Genomic DNA, 16,938 nt, shown 5'->3' with positions numbered 1-16,938 from the left:
CTCCGGAGAAAGTGAACTCTGATTCAATCATACATATACGCATCTTTCTTCAATATATTGTCCATCAAGTTTCGTTTCAGATTCATTGAAGTAACCTCGTCACACATCTTGTAAAATCTATTTAAGGAATTCTACGATTTTGAGGTTTATAGTCTTTGGAGCTTAGTTGTCTGCAAATCACCATAGAAGAGACAAAGTAGAGTATCTTTTTAACTCAGCCCTGGAGCTTTGATATATTCCCTTACTTTTTATAGCAGAAATTAGGACATGGAAGGTCCCGATCTAGTCAAAGATCGGACACTTAGGGTTAATTTCAGCGGCGAGGGAGTGGCGATATTGCATGAGAGAGTGAAAGATAAGTTGAAGGAGTTCATGAGAGATTACACCGATGACATTCTTGTGGTATGTGTGGAGTGACGATAGAGCATCGGGGTTGGATAGGTTAGGGTAGACAACAAGTATCCAACGGTATAGATTTGGTCCTTCTAATCCAACGATCAAGACTTGCTAACATACCTGATACCTGGGTATCCTGCTAGCATGCGTATCCTTTTCTCATATATATATATATATATATATTTTTTTTCTTGGCTTTTTTTTTTTCCAAGTTCAATGGTCTATTGGCAATCAAGCAAAGCTTAAAAAAGTGAATATGAAAAATGCATTTATGAAAGGAAAAAGCTATCTGAGAGCCGATAAGGTGGGATAGAATCTCCCAAGCCCTCATCTTGCTGATCGCCAAATCTCCCTCTATTTGTCAAGGTCAAGAAACCAATCTCAAGAAATAGAGGGATCCTCATGCTTTGGTGGGGGGGGGGTGGAAATGGAACTAGGTGACCAAGCGGGAAATCCGACAACTAGGGATCTTCTTCCATGAAAGAGACATGGTTTGTCATTGTACCTCTTCGATAGACTGGAGGAGACATGGATCAACAGATCAATTGATGAATGGTGAGTTGAAATTCGCAGAAATTAGAAGGAAATCCTTCAATTTATTATGGTTTTAGGACGGGTTTAGGGCTTATTAAAGAGCTAAATTTGGAAAGTTATCATCTCTTGTTCTCCACTACATCCTAAAATTTGGAAAACGTGTTTACAAACATGTTCTTTCTTTGACCTCTCGTAATTGAAATAGGATACTAAATCCATGGATTAAAAACTATTGGAAATGAAGCCGCTAAAAGTCACATCCTCCAACCCCACCCCCCCGCCCCCCCACCCACCCAATCCCTTTTTTTCCGATAGATAAGACATGTTCTCGTCTTCGTATTACCTATATGTGTCATAACACAATTGAGTATCCTTCAATGTATTAGCATTAGCATTTTCCCCTATACCATTAGTCATTTATGTATTTTCTTCATTCTTCAGAATTTTTTTTTTTTTTCTTAATGGAATTTTAGAACTTTATCTCGTGATATGGCCAATTCTATTAAGTTGAAACATGGCATGTTAGTATTTAAGCACTACTGGGTTGAAAACTTGGGACGCCTGATTAATCCTATCATTGATAATAGGGTTGAACAATAAGGCTTTCCCATGTGGGCTTTGTGGCAAAGCATAATCCCTAATTTTATAAATAATTTGTTCTTGCTTCACTCAAACATGCTAAACTTTTTTTTTTTGGGTAGAAACTCAAACATGCTAAACCAATACAAAACAAATGTGGAGAGAGAGAGAATTTGAACCCTCGGGAATTCCTCAATCAATAGAAAGCTGCTTTTAAAGAGAGCTGAAACTTGGGCCATTGTGACTAACTTATCAGGATAGCCCATCTTGGGGAACTTAGCCCAACTTGAAAATAATAATGACTTCTTTCATTATCTCAAGAAAGCTAAGACTTTGTTTAGTTGTAAGGGGAATATAAATTTTTTATGTAAAGTGGAATTTTTTTCCCAGAAAAAATAAATTTAGATGTTTGATTGGAAGGAAAATATATTTTACATGTGAAAAGAATTTTCACTTAACCATTAAAATTTTCCTTTTTATTTTCCCACCAAAATAGGAAGGAAAAAAAAAACCCTACTCTCACGATCTTTCTTCCACTCTCGCGATTCTCACCCCGCTCATGACTCTCAACGATCTCTCTCTCTCTCTCACGTGACTCAATTGGATTTTTTTTTACCAAAAGACTTGTGGAATGGGCCTTTTAGTTGTTATCACTTGTGATCTATTACTATTTTCTTTGTGATCATCTTTTATATTATTTTAAATATTTATTTATGCTGCATTCATTTGATATATAGAATGAAATGGTTTATTTTGGTTAGTGATAGAACATAGTATCTGATGCATTTGGTATGATTTGGTACAGACCTTGAATGACCTGATTCACATAACCAATATAAATTTTGAGGAGCTTGGTGGGTTTTGGATTGAAAAGTACTCTCCCCCCATCTCTTTTGTCAGTTTGGTTGGATTATTAGTTTTTTAAAATTTTACATTTATTTTATATTAATTTTACATCCAACAAAAAACTATGGTAAATTAATTTCACTTCACTTCTGTTGCAACCAAACGACTCAAAAGGGGAAAAAAGATCGCTTCACTTCCCTTCCCTTCCCATTTCCCTTGCAACCAAACGCAACCTAAATGCTATTACTGATTATGAACGTAGCAGTTATACCCACTGGTCCCACTCTGCTCAACTTAACATCCCCGTCCAAAGGGATGGGTTGGGCTTAGAAATTTCTAGCTTGATTGATTGGGCTAGAACCAACCTAGACAAAATGGGCGGCTCCATTCTCAGGGATGGGTTGGGCTTTGCCATTTCTAGCCTGATTGGTTGCGCTAGACCCAACCTAGACAAAAATTTGTAGACCCTTGTTCATTGCAATGGTGAAAGAATGCGTGTATACTGCATGGTGCATCACAGTCAAACAACAAATATTAAGATCAAAGATTCATGTCGTAGACTGCGTTTAGGTGGGATGACCCGGAGATATTTGTATTGCCTTATTTTATTTTTTTGTAAGCCCTCTCTCTCTTCTATTTTTTTTTTCTTTTTCTTTGACATATCGATGTAGCCAAACCCGTTTAGTCGGGAAAAGGCTGAGCTGCTGCTGTTGTTGTTATCCGTCTCTCTTTCTCTCTCTTAAACTCAAAATTTAAGTTCCATAGTCATTGGTACTACATGAGTGGTACTTATAACAGTTCTTTCTTTTCAATGGTTGAAATTTTTTATTTTACCCTACATGAGGATTGGTCATAAATAATTAATATTATCAAATTTATATTTTCACTGAATTTTTTAGCAACTCTATCAGGTCTCTCCGCTTTAAAATAAAGCAAAGAAGCAAAAGTATAATGAAACAAAAATGCTAACGGTTTTGGTGTTTCTTCTTAGCCAAACTACTTAAAAACCCTACACATAAACTACTAAGAAAACGAAAATTTTTTCCCTGACTAACTACTGGCTTAAAAGTTACAACAACAACTCAGCCTTTTCCAATTAACTTCGGTTATATGAATTTAAAATAAGAAAGAAAAAATTCCCACTACAAGCGATCAGCCACATGCATCTTACAGTGGTTTAAAAGTTAAAACACAACAAATAGAGCCTAATATGTTCCCACCACTTTGAGACCATACATCGTGAATCCACCCACTGTTTAACTAATCAGTCCACATCATAAGTCAGATATGGACCTGCTTATAATCAGGCTCATACAAACCAGGCTGTAAAACACTGTAATCTGTTTAGTTCATATTCTGACTAATCGGGCTGTACTGTTTCGGTCCATAACCATGCCAAATGCGCCTCTATAGAAATGGGCTCTTTATCTTGGCGACTTGGTCTATAACTTTCTCAAAGGATTTCACCCTATATCTGTTTTTTCTTTTCTTTTCATGCTAATGGCCTGTATCCGATTATCATGTCAAAAGAGATAATATATTTTTAAATTTGAACTATTAAAATACATTTTTTACTTTTGAAATATTTTTAATTGATACAAGCAAACAATTTTAATTTCTTGAAAATAATTTTTTTTGACTAATTTCAAGAAATTAATTTAAAATTCAAATCAATCAAAGAGAGCTTCAATAAACTAGTGTGTATCTAGATAAAGTCTAACATACGCACCTACATCAAATCATTTTTCAATTTGTTATGCTTGCCTCGAATTCTTGATCCGTTTTGTAGAATAACCTACTCTGACATATTTTACTGGTGACCTAAATAGGATTTTTTTTCGGAGCCCAGCACTGATCTCGTATAGGGTTGTGGGGGCATATGGTTTGACTCGATCGACCGCAACCCAATGGATTGACCCACGACTTGGGGAAGTATATAATGAAATTTCATCTTGTTGTTCAAACATTGTAATTTGGGGATTTTTTCGAGCTAGGATTTTAAAACAAGTTTTCTTACTACTGTTTGGGTATGCTATAAGCGATCTCCACTGTAACCTCTCTGCTACATAGTGAAACATCTTCTTCTCCACCCGAGGACGTAGCACACCACATCGGTGTGTGAACCTCATTAAATTTTTATGTGTTGTCCAAATCTGTGTTTGTTTATTTTTCATATTTGTTGGTGTTTGCTCTAACACGTTTTACCTCATAATTTACTTACACTAGTAGAATAGGACAAGCGGTGCTTAAATTTAAAAAAAAAAAAAAAAAGACTTACAGGGCTATATTGTTTTTTGGTAAGAAGTTACAAGGCTATATGACACCAAAGGAGGTGTCAATCTGTAAGCCGTATTCTTGGGTGCCACACATTCAATCTGACCTAATAAGAGGAAAGACCAATGCTTTCTTTTGTGTCAGCATCTTTCTTAATCAAGCAAATGGATGTGCATTGTGGACCAATGAAACCAAAGTGTCTATAGAGTGCTTCTCACCTCCCCATATGGTTTCCTGTCCACCCTATCTCTCACCATCCATCCCTTACTGGCACTACTCTGGCTAGGTTTCAGTGGGATGATGGAGCGTGGAGATGTGATGGACAGGTGACCAGATGGGGAAGTGATCCAAACTCTTGCCTATAATCCTTCTAAAGTCGCAAGATGCCGAGCAATCACTCTCTTCCGCACTGCACTGGTGTGGTGAGGATTTGGGTGGCTGGAAGCACCTTGGGGTGTGCTCCCAACCATCCAGATCCTCACCGCACCAATGCAGTGCCACAGAGGATTTTCATTAAATAACAAGTCTTACCCAACAACAGAGTATTTAAAATAGAATAGGGAAGGTGTCGCTACCAAGTTGCATGGCCCTTGTACCAATGCAGGGGCCAATAGAAACCCAAAAAGGGACATCTAATAGGGCTGATATTTTTCTTTTCATAAGCCTGGGGCGATCATTTCGCATGTCTGGGTGCATGGCCTCGCAACCTGATAGTCTTCTTTTCCTCCAATAGAATATTATTAGGTTCATCTAGACACTAAGCTAAGTTCCTTTTAAAGAACTCATAATGTGAACTCGCAAGGTCATGATACTGCGACAAAAGAGAAATAACAATAAAGTTACTGTTAAACAAAGATTAGGATCCTAGAGCTGGGTTATCAAAAGCTTAAGATCCTTGGAAGAATATAGTGGTTCATCTAGACACACAGCTGAGGTCCTTTAAAGTATTCTAGAACTCTAATATCCACTCACAAGGTCATTCTGCTCCACCAAAAACAAAGTTCCTCTTAAACCAAGATTAGGATCATATAACTGGGGGTTATCAAAAGCTAAGATCTTTGAAAATAGTGGTTCATCTAGAAACAAAGCTGAGATCCTTTATAGTACTCCTAACTCTTATGTCAAAACTCCCAAGGTCATGTTACTACAAAATTGAAGCTACTCTTAGACCAAGATTAGTAACGTAAAAGCGGTGGTTTGAAAAAGCTGAGGTCCTTGAGTATACTGGTCCTAGACATAATTACTGGTCATGGCGAAAAGAGATTTTAGGGGGGCTACCAGAAATATTGGGTTCGGCATTAAAAGTTATTTATTGCTTTATAACAATTATGTTGTCCAAACATCTTTAATGCCTTTTTTTTAGTGCGTGCGAGTTTGGTAGTGAAGTAAGTCATAATAAATTTGGGAAAGGAAATAAAAGGAAACAGAAGGGGGAGGATGCGGAACTCACCTCCATCATTGGGACCGAGGTTTATCATCACTGTTCAATCCCTGATTAGCTTTAGTTCTCCGATGATATATAGGTATAGTGGAGCTTGAAGGAGACTGGAAGTGGTCTTTTAGCCTGTGGGTTAATCTCTCATTTCTTCTCTCAGATGCATGTGGAGGAAGAGTCTCAATTAGACTTGCCTCCCAAGACCATTGGATCCCATCCTCTTTATTTGCTCTTGAATAATTACCTCCCATCAAAGTAGTTATCCGTGAGTCACTCACCTCTCATTAACATAATGCTGATGTGACAATAACTGGCCACATCAGCTTTCAGGAAAAAAAATACGAGGAAAGATGCAGGGATATAATTAATTTGAAATGATCATAAAAAAAATATGAGATAATAATGAAAAAAATGTTCATTAGAAATATTATTCTTTTTTAAAAAAGTTATTTCATAACTATATATAGTGTATACATAATATTTGAAAGTACTAAGTGAACTTTTTTTATGCAAAAAAATAATAAAGGGTTGTTATTCAAGTAACAAGGGTTGGTTACTATCGGGGAATGTGATTTTACTTAAATGTTCTCATAAATTTATTTTCAATCGCATCCCTACTATAGTTCTAAGAGGGTAATTAATGTATCGTTATGTTTGAATAAATAACAGAAGCTTGTTACATTAATAATTTCCCATTAATAAATAACAAAATAAAAAATCAACTACATCATCCCTTCTTACATCACATAAGTTAGAAATTTGGGTTTTAAGAGCAGCCCTTTAGGCAACAAACATACAATTTACATCCATTAAGAACATCAGCAAACCATTGATTGATGATACGGACCAGTAGCTAAGGGGAAAAGTCGACTTGCTTAATTAAAACACATTTATTTCTAAAAATCCAAATGAACAATCAACCAAAACACCCTCAGCCCTTGCCTTCATGATTTGTAGTTGTAATAAAATTTGGGATTGAATTACCTGTCTGTGATTGTATAGAATACATTAACGATTTTCGATGTATCTCTCTCCTCTCATAATAATATAGATATATTATGTTAGATCAAACATCAAGAAATACGAAAACAAATAGACAAAAGATTCGCACAACATAGAAATTTAATGAGGTTCACACACTTGTGTGGTTTGCTACGTCCTCAGACGAAGAACAAGATGTTTTACCATGTAGAAGAGAGATTACACCCAAGCAGCGATGAGAAAACTCGCCCTGAAACCCTAACTCGATAAACTCTCAAAATACAATGACTTTCTCAACAAAACAATAATACATTATATACTCCAAGTCGAGGATCGACCCATCAAGTCGTAATCGATCTGGGCTCTGAGCTTAGGCCTATCGGCCCAACCCCTCTTCTTCCATCACAGATCTTAGAAAACTTCTCATTCGGATAGCCACCAAAATATGTTAGAGAAAATCATTTTTCAAAATGGAGAGTTTGGGAATAGAGAGTGCTTAGAGATGAAGCTCTTGCCACATGGTCTAAAGGTGACTAAAGAGTCTCTCTCTCCTTCTCTCCATCAGCCCCCTTGAACACAAGCATCGGTGGCAAACGAGGGAGAATCATATGGGGACGGCTATCAGGGCGGAAGGGAAGAAAATAATGGAAGGGGACTTTGCATCAACTCTTGTGAGCGTGGAAATATTAATAGACAGTTATCATTGATTGGTATTAATAGACAGTTATCCTTGATTGGTGGAACCTTGTTTGCTTCATTCTGCCTTTCCCAGCTAAAATGAAAGCGTAATTGGTGGAGTTCTGTTTGCTTCATATTCTGCCTTTCCAGGTAATGGCCAAAATTTTGCTACCTACGTGGTGGAGCCTTGTTTGCTAAACACATTGTGAGTTGCCCAATTCTTTATTGGAACAGGTCATGATGAGGCGTTTGGCCTTGCCAAGTAGACAAGCGTTTCAATTTTTTTTTTTTTAACGGTAAGTGTTTTGGTCTTTAATCTGACTATTAACTAGTCCCACAAGTCTATATTGATTTCATAATTATATATATTGAAGCTGAATAAAAATTATTTAATTTCACTAAAAGCAATAAAGAATATCAAACTTCCCGTATAAATGGCTTCAAAAAAGTAAGAGAAGTCTAACTCAGAGTCACAAACTCTTTAGTTCAACAGTTCTCAATCAAAATCAAAATCCTTATGACTATGTTGTGCTCGGAAATTAAGAAGAAAAAAAAAACAAAAAATATAAAAAAAAATATATAATTATATAATAATTTTTTTTTCTTTTCCTAACTACCAAACATAGCGAATATCTCTTATTCTTTGTTTGTAACTTGTAAGAACGGTCCAAAGGTTCCCACCTGACTTTTGGTTGGTTTTGAGGTTTACCATGATATTCACCCAAAAGAAAAGAAGTTTACCATGACAAAAAAATTTCTAGCACGTGAAAGGTTTACCTACTTCAAGAAAACCAAGTGAAAATTTTATGAATAATATGGCAGATTCAAACCTCCTAATTAGTTTAATTGGGTCCTTTCTCTGTGGCCGCATGTAAAATTTGTTTATTTTATCAAAAGAGAAAAAAATTCTTTATCACGGTCAGCTCCGTGGTCAATTCTATATTACAAATTAAAACACAATCTTTATTAAGATTTATTTGTTTTCATTGTAAAATATTTAGTGTAGAATTAATATTTTAAAAATCTAATATTTATTTTTATGGTAAGGTATTAATGCTATCCACTAACGTAGCCATGTAGGTACATACCAGCGGGTAACCAATGGGAGAGATTACATGAGCATCTTCAACATAGGACAACGTGGTCTTTTCTCACCCATCCTAGACACACTAACGGATAATGTTCTTTCTTTCTTTTTTTTATGAGAAAAGATTCATAGACACACTAACGGATAATGTTTTTTCTTTTTTTTTTATTTCTGAAAAAATATTCATACACCTATAGGTACCAATGGTTGGGATGCTTTTTCATTCCCTCTCACAACTTTGACACTCTCTTGTGTGGACCCCTTATAAATAGTGGGTCTTTAAATACTATTTCTGCATCTTCTCAACCAAATTCATTCACATTGGGATTACTCGTTAATGGTTATCAATGTTGATAGATTCATCCTCTGAAATAAGAAATCTTGGTCCAAGAGACCCCTTATAAATCGTTTTCCATGCCCCAATTGGTGTGATATGAAAAACTTTCACCATAAGATTGTTGTGGTGCAAAATATTCCCCATATTTGCATTAACAAAAACCCTCTCCTTTTTTATAAAAGATCAAAAAAAAAAAAAAATGTCATAAGATTCTTTAACGCTTCTTTATCATTTTATTTCACATAAAATTATTAAATAACTATATAAGATGCCACATAATCAAATATGAATTGTGCAACCCTAGCATATAAGGTTTTTTTGTTCTTTTGTTTTTGTTTTTGTTTTTTTATTTTTTATTTTTTATTTTTTATAATAAATATACTTCTATTCTTGAATATTATTATTATTATTATTAAAAATTTTATTTTTTTATTTTTTCATTCTTTTAATAAACTTGTATTCATGAAAACAAGCAAAACTTGTACTTGCCAAATTACAAGATTCTATCAACCGTGCCAATTCATCTTGATCGGAGACAAGGTCTTCTTAACTATAGAGTTAACTAAAGAATTGCTTTCCCTAAGAAAAAAGTGGAAAGTACATCCCAAAAAATATGAATTGTGACTTGTGAGAGCCATATATGGGCATGGATCTCTTAAATATGTATGTTATATTGATCCATCCAAAGCAACATAAGGTGTTCACAAGATACTGACAAAATATAGATTTTATAATCTAGAAAAGTGTAATCTTTATCCTGAGGATGGAGAGTGAAGTGGATTGCTTCACTTATATTCATGGTTTCATTTATAAAATTCAATATATTCAGGGTAGAATAGTAATTTCATAAACTAATGAAAATGCACCGAACCTTTCTCTCCACTTTGAATCCCGTAATCTCTCCGTCTATTCCTCTCCCCCCCCCCCCCCCCCCCCTTCACTTCAATTCATAAAACAGTTTTAATAGGTAGACAAAATAGTTAACTGTGAACTGCTTCACTTTTCATAAATAGAACCCTTAAAAAACCAAGTAACAAAAATTTAGAGATAGTTTTTCTCCGCCCCTCCTAAATTTATAGTTGAAGGTCAAAAATACCAGTTGAAGTAAAACCCACTCCCTCTCTTCATCTCTCTTTCCACATGAAAAGACCCCTTTGCCTCTCTATGTCCAAAAACATTTTTGTTCCTCCTCACTTGGTGTGCTCCTGCCTCATGTGCCAATTGCTCAAGAACTCTATTTTATTGGAATAATTTCCTAAATCTATGTGATAAAATTTAATTATAAAACAAGCAAGTATACAAAAGACATAGGTGTAAATAAAATAAAATCTATTTCTTTTATAATTTTGGGATAAAATCTATTTCTTTTATAATTTTGGGATAAAATAAATAGGCGTATACAAATTAAATAGGTGAACAATTTTCCCTTTAAATATTGAGATAAATTTTTTCGAACTATTTTAAAATGAAACATAGGAGCCACATAAATAATTTTAGTTCTTAAAAACAGTTTTTTTTTTTTTTTTTTTTTTTTTTTTTAGTATAAAAAACAGAGATTTAAAGCGGTTTTAAAACTAAGGTGATTAATCCTTAAAAAAAACAGAGTATTTTAATCCTTAGCTTAAAAAAAAAAAATTTAATCATTTTTTTTTTTTTAAAACGAAACGAAACAAATCAAAACAAAGCAAAGCAAAACTAGGTGGATTGGAATAAACGCTGTGGCTGTCAAATGCCTTGAGCATGATGTAATCTGGTGCCCAAGTGGCAAAGTTCATACTCAAATATCAGATTGAGTAGGGAGTAGGGAGTAGGGAGTAGGGAGTAGGGAGTACTAAGAAGTAAGAATTGAGTCCCGATCACCAACCCGTACGTGCAGGCTTAACGTACGGTTAGGTTATCCGGACTCCAAAGAATTAACATTTCCCTATTACTTCATGATCACTGACTTCCAGTGCATTAACTGTGTTCCCCAGTAAAAGTACCCATTCAGATCCCAACATTTAATATGAAACATATTGATGAGTGAACTTAAGGGTACTGGACCATTCACCATTGGTAGACTGTCCAAAGTTCACTCATCAATCAGTATTCAGTACCAATACCAATTCAATAGCCATCAATAGCAATAGTACTATGTGATAAAGTCATAAAGAAAAGCAGCAGGAGCTTGGAAAATTCAATTCCATTTCCATGTTCCCCCAAGAAGGAATCAATGTTTCCAGAAAAAAACTTGGAAAATCCAATCCCATTTCCATGTTCCCCTAAGAAGGAATCCAAATATTTACATAAAAGAAATGGCAAAGGAAAGAAATCAATCATCCATTTTAATTTTTACAGCAATATGTTCTTACATCACCAACCCGCATGATCAACTAGCAGCATTCACCTTTCCTATTCTACATTCTGCAGAAACTCAAATGGATAAGAAGAAAATTAACAACTAAAGTGTACATTAAAAACTTATACATCAGCCTTCTTTTTTCTCCTGGATCTACTTAAGAGCTTAGAAGGAGGAGAAGGCGAAAACTCGATTGGAAGCCCAGGGAGATCCATTTCTCCCTTCAGAATCTTAACAATCTCACCGGCGTCCGGCCTCAATTCTGGCATCTTCTGTATGCACAAGAGGCCCAAGTTTATACAAAGGCTTGCCTGGTCTTTGTTATAATTATCTTTCAATCTCTCATCTACAAGCTCTAATACATTCCCTGTGTGAGCCAATTGTCTACACCAGCTTATCAGATTGGCCTTCTCGAGCTTCATGGGTGAAGAAAGAACATGCAATGGCCTTCTACCAGAGACGATGACAAGGATCAGAACTCCTAGACTGTAGATATCAGCCTTCTCAATCAAATACCCACAACCACCGTACTCTGGTGCTACATAACACACAGTACCTCTCATGCTTGTTGTACTGCTGAGCTCACGACTGAACAGATCTCCACTCCACATATCACTACCAGTGGCGGACTGGGTCTTCTTCTTCTTCTTCCACCCCTTCCGAAAGCTGAACTCTACATTGGGATCATAGTCGTTCTGAATCTGTTCCCCAAAAGTAGTAGCTTTTCGGGGCCGAAACCTCCGACCCAGATCAAAATGTGGGATTTTGAAGCCCCTCCTGCAACTGGCTTCGAGCTTTCTGCTTAACTTGTTACCCTTCTTGGTAATCTCTGCAAGGTGTTCTTCTTTCCACCATTCTTGCATCTTCCTCTGCTTCTTGTTTCCGTTCTTCCCACCCTTGTCTTCTTTCTTCTCAGACTTCTTCTTGGCACGGCCGTACCATCCCTTTTTATAATGAAACTGGGTTTCATTGGCATTCTCTAACTGGTCTCTCTGTGCTGTGGAATTATCCATATCGGTTGGTGTTACAGGTGAGCTTTTTCCCCCTTCATCCCAATCAGGGTTTGTGGATGGGCAAATCTGGCTTCCAATCCACTCCGTTACATAATCTTTACTGCACAATTCGCCACTCCCATCCTGTCTCCACCACCAGTCCTTTCCCCATTGCTTTGTACCGGTCATCGTCGTGTCATCAATTGGCACAACATACGAATTGAAGTTCAACTCCTTGCTGTTATCAATACTATAGAGTTCATCATCAAAATCTTCTCCACCCATGTCCGTGGCGAAGACCTCCTTTCCCTTTTCATTAGGAGTCGAAGGATTTGAGCTCAAAGATTTCATATTGAAGCTTATTCTACTATTCTTGGAAGACGAAGCTTGTAAAGCGAGAGCAAAATCTACCTCAGTAGTAGTCTCTGTTGGAATTTCTGGAGGAACTACAGCTAGATTCCCGGAAAGCTCTTGGCTTTTCCAGAGCTCCTGACTGGGACCAAATTCCTGACTAAATATCTCAACCCCAAACTCACCTTCCGATTTAATCCTTGAAAGCCCAAAATCTGAAATTTTCGCCCGGTAATCCGAACTCAGAAGAACATTACTGGGCTTTATATCGCCATGGATGACCGTCGAGTCACATTCCAGATGCAAAAAAGCAAGTGCCCGAGCAATGTCAACGATGATCTCAAACCTTTGGTTCCAATCCAGAACCGGAACCCCAGGTCCCTCTGCAAAAAGCGATTCCTGCAAGCTCTTGTTAGGCATATACTCATAAACTAGAAACCTCTTCTTCTTCTCAACACAGTAACCCAAGAGCGTAACCACATACGGCGATCGAAGACTTCCAAGAACCTGCAACTCGTTTTGAAATTCTCTTTCAGCTTGCAAAGAAGTTGCATCAAGTCTCTTAACTGCAACAGACTTGCCATCACGAAGAATACCTCGAAACACAGCACCCGATCCACCTTTCCCAATAGAATTACCCTCGCTGAACACATTGGTCGCCGATTTGAGCTCCTTGTAAGAGAACCTCTGCAACCTCAAGGGAGCACAAGTATCAAAAGGGCTGGTGCGAGAACTATCAAACAGAGAGTACCAGAGGTAGCAGAGCAAGAACAAGATGCCAAGAAAGAGAAGAACAGAAGATGAGATGGTAATAGCAAGAAAAAATGTTCTGGCCCTCAGTATTGAACCTGGAGTTGGCTTAGGGTTTGGACCGAAGGGCCTCGAAGGCATCTTTTTGAATAGATCACAGAAGAAGAAGAAGAAGGTGGTGAAGAATGAAAGGTAATGGTGGTGGTGGAGATGGAGGAGATTATCATCTCCGTCATCGTAGTGATGTAGAAAGCTTTACAGTTGGAAAATCGAAGCATTATTTTAATTAATTAAAATAATTAAGAAATAATTAAGTTTTATTTTTCAGAAAAAGAGAGGGCCCCAAGGTTGAAGCTGCTTTTGACTAAAAGCAAAAGCTCGTCTCTGATCTCCCATCTTTGATCTCTCTATCTTGAAGACAACGATGTCATGAAGAGAAGCAAAAAGCTGTGAGAACAAGAGAGAGAGAGAGAGAAAAAAAAAATTTGGAGGGAAAATGGTTACAGTGAGAGAGTGAGCGGCGGTAAGTAATAACCATTTTTTAAACTTTTCAATTTTGCAATTATGCAGAAAGGTGCGTAGTGCGCACTGCTTTTTATCTCTTTCTTGCTTAGCTGTTAGCGGGCAAAAGAACATGGCGGGTCGCCAAGTGGAATCCCTTTTTTGTGGGTGTGGGACCCACTTACATTAGACCATGTTGTGCGTAAGTGCGATCTGTCCTTTTCCTTGTTTCGACTTTGTTTGGACACTGTGCCATAGCCATGGTTTTAAGCTTGATTTGCTTGACCCTTTATATGCACCATTGGATATGGTATTGACACGTGTCGAATTTGAAACAGTCCCTACTGCTTGATGGGCCCCAAGTATGAGATTGTTGAAGGGTCATGTGACCCCACATAACTTAATCTTCTCAACCTTATAAAAAAATTGGATGCTTTCTTCTGTTTATATATGCTTGTGCCTTATGGCATGGTAGGGGTGTCCATTTTACCTAAAAAAAAACAGAAGGGTGTCAATTCCAACCCACACCGTTAGGCCCAATCAAGTCCGATACGTTTACAGCTCAACTTAGATCGGTCCGATTAATAAATGTGTTGAATCTGATACATTTATAAACAAGTAGTACATGATATAGCCAGTTAGCTCGATGGGTGTCCGATCAGCCTGGCACACTTACAATCCTGATTTGAATCGACTCTTTTAAGCCCTACATAGCCCGACCCCATTAATACTACTTGTATTTTTTTATTTTTTTTAATATTATTTGTATTTAGTGCTAAGGCTATGTGATATATACAATTGACATGGTGATAATTGTTATATGAACATTCATATTTTTTATGTATAATTTTATTGATTTGAATTTCCTAAACTTGGGCTATGTATATGGTTTAATTGATTTGGGTTTCGTGGGTTAAAGATCGAATACCTTAGTAATTTATTTACTTTGCCCATCTTTAGCTTAATCCATTTTAATAATAGAATCTTTTTCTTTGTTATGCCCATTTTTGTCTCATTTTATTGGCATTTCTCTTCAAACACATTTAAAAGGCCAATATTAAAGAGAACCATTTAAAGCCCGTTTATAGTTAAATAGATCTATATCTGAATTAAGGCCCAATTAAGGTCCGTTTATGGTAATCGGATTAAAGCTCGAGATCGATCGACCCAATTATTAACCGTACCTTGTCCGTGCTAATTAAGTCCATTTAGCTAAACAGGTGTTCATGGTGCAGCTCTATAAATTGGACAAGCCCGATTAGACCCGACTGAGACTGACCCGGCTTGACTTATTGACACCCCTACGGCATTGTGTATGTCGATATGACATTATTGTTCATTAAGCTATCATTTGGGTAGAGGATATTGCTTCATAAATACTATTTGATATCGTACGATGTACATGATATGGATAACCAGATAAAATGCCATTGGTTTGGTAGGAGAAGCATGGCCCGCAATAAAACTATGTTGGGTTGGTCTGATTTTATTTCATGCTTAATCATACTTAATACTTATGTTGGGTAGGGGTAAAAAAAACTCTAAAGTCCTGACAACACTGTTGAGTAACATTTGCTACCAAGGAATCCATATAGGAGCTGAGGAAAGGATCCACGGACGGGTCAGAACAGGGGTTTGAGAGGGCTACAATTATCTTGAAGAATAAGAATGATACTAATAGTTTTGTGACTTAAATGCCGTCAAAGAGACTTGATCCATTGACCCAAGTCCTTGAAGTATGAGAGAATGCCAACCATTGGAACAAGTGTCGGATTGATCATTTTTATTTATTAGAATCTTAGGACCTGTGTGATAACTATTCTGCTTTTGGCTAAATTTTTATTCATAAATGGCTTTTAGCATTTTTGTTTTTATAAACGAGTTTGATAACATGTTCTAATTTATTGGCCAAAAAAAAATTGTTAAGCACATATTAATTTATATGTATGGAATTTATACAAATTTACAAAATGTCATTTAATACCCAAAATTTTGGTATAGGCTGTGGTGGTAAAAGTGGAGGAGGTGGTGGGATAGTGTTTGAAGCTGTATTAGAGGCGTTTTATTTTTAATATGAAATTTATTTTTTTTGACCCATCAAATTAATCATATGCTTATTAAAGAGCAACCTCCTATTTCTCCCTTTTATTTATGGGATAGGGGAGTTCTTAAGTGCTTCTTTTTTTCTATTTCCCAGTAATCTTTTGGTTTCGATTCATTCCCAGGTATTAAAAAATGAATCGACATTAGTAGACAGATTTCTATTCTCATTTAATACCCAAAATTTTGGTATAGGTTGTGGTGGTAGCAGTGGAAGAGGTGGTGGGATAGTGCTTGAAGCTGCATTAGAGGTGTTTTATTTTTAACATTTTTTTTTTATCAAATTAACCATATGCTTATTAAAGAGCAACCACCTATTTCTCCATTTTTATTTATGGGATAAAGAAGTTCTTTAGTGCTTTTTTTTTTTTTTTTCTATTTCCTAGCAATCTTTTGGTTTCGATTCATTCCCAGGTATTAAAAAATGAATCGATGTTGGTAGACAGATTTCTATTATCATTTAATACCCAAAATTTTGGTATAGGTTGTGATGGTAGCAGTGGAGGAGGTGGTGGGATAGTGCTTGAAGCTGCATTAGAAGTGTTTAATTTTTAACATGAATTTTTTTTTTTTTTCCCATCAAATTAACCATATGCTTATTAAAGAGCAACCACCTATTTCTCCCTTTTATTTATGGGATAGAAAAGTTCTTAAGTACTTTTTTTCTATTTCCTAACAATCTTTTGGTTCCGATTCATTCACAGGTATTAAAAAATGAATCGACATTAGTAGATAGATTCTATTCTTTCTGTCCCGTAG

At 36.3% G+C, this 16,938-nt stretch overlaps 1 protein-coding gene across 1 annotated transcript; it reads right to left on the bottom strand.

Annotated features, from left to right (window-relative positions):
- Nucleotides 1-11,442: 11,442 nt before the first annotated feature.
- LOC122083168 (putative receptor-like protein kinase At1g80870) lies at nucleotides 11,443-14,000 on the bottom strand. The gene has a single exon (XM_042650877.1). It carries the CDS (start codon nucleotides 13,717-13,719, stop codon nucleotides 11,608-11,610), a length of 2,112 nt encoding a protein of 703 aa, XP_042506811.1. The 5' UTR covers nucleotides 13,720-14,000; the 3' UTR covers nucleotides 11,443-11,607.
- Between the last annotated feature and the right edge of the window lie 2,938 nt (nucleotides 14,001-16,938).

The sequence above is a fragment of the Macadamia integrifolia genome, chromosome 7 (genome assembly GCF_013358625.1).
Source record: "Macadamia integrifolia cultivar HAES 741 chromosome 7, SCU_Mint_v3, whole genome shotgun sequence".
Classification (NCBI taxonomy): Eukaryota; Viridiplantae; Streptophyta; class Magnoliopsida; order Proteales; family Proteaceae; genus Macadamia; species Macadamia integrifolia.
Note: the sequence above shows the minus strand (reverse complement) of the source record. Positions and strands in the feature narration are given on the sequence as shown.

Coding starts and splice junctions, on each gene's coding strand:
- LOC122083168 (XM_042650877.1), bottom strand. CDS start 13,719: ATGCCTTCGAGGCCCTTCGGTCCAAACCCTAAGCCAACTCCAGGTTCA.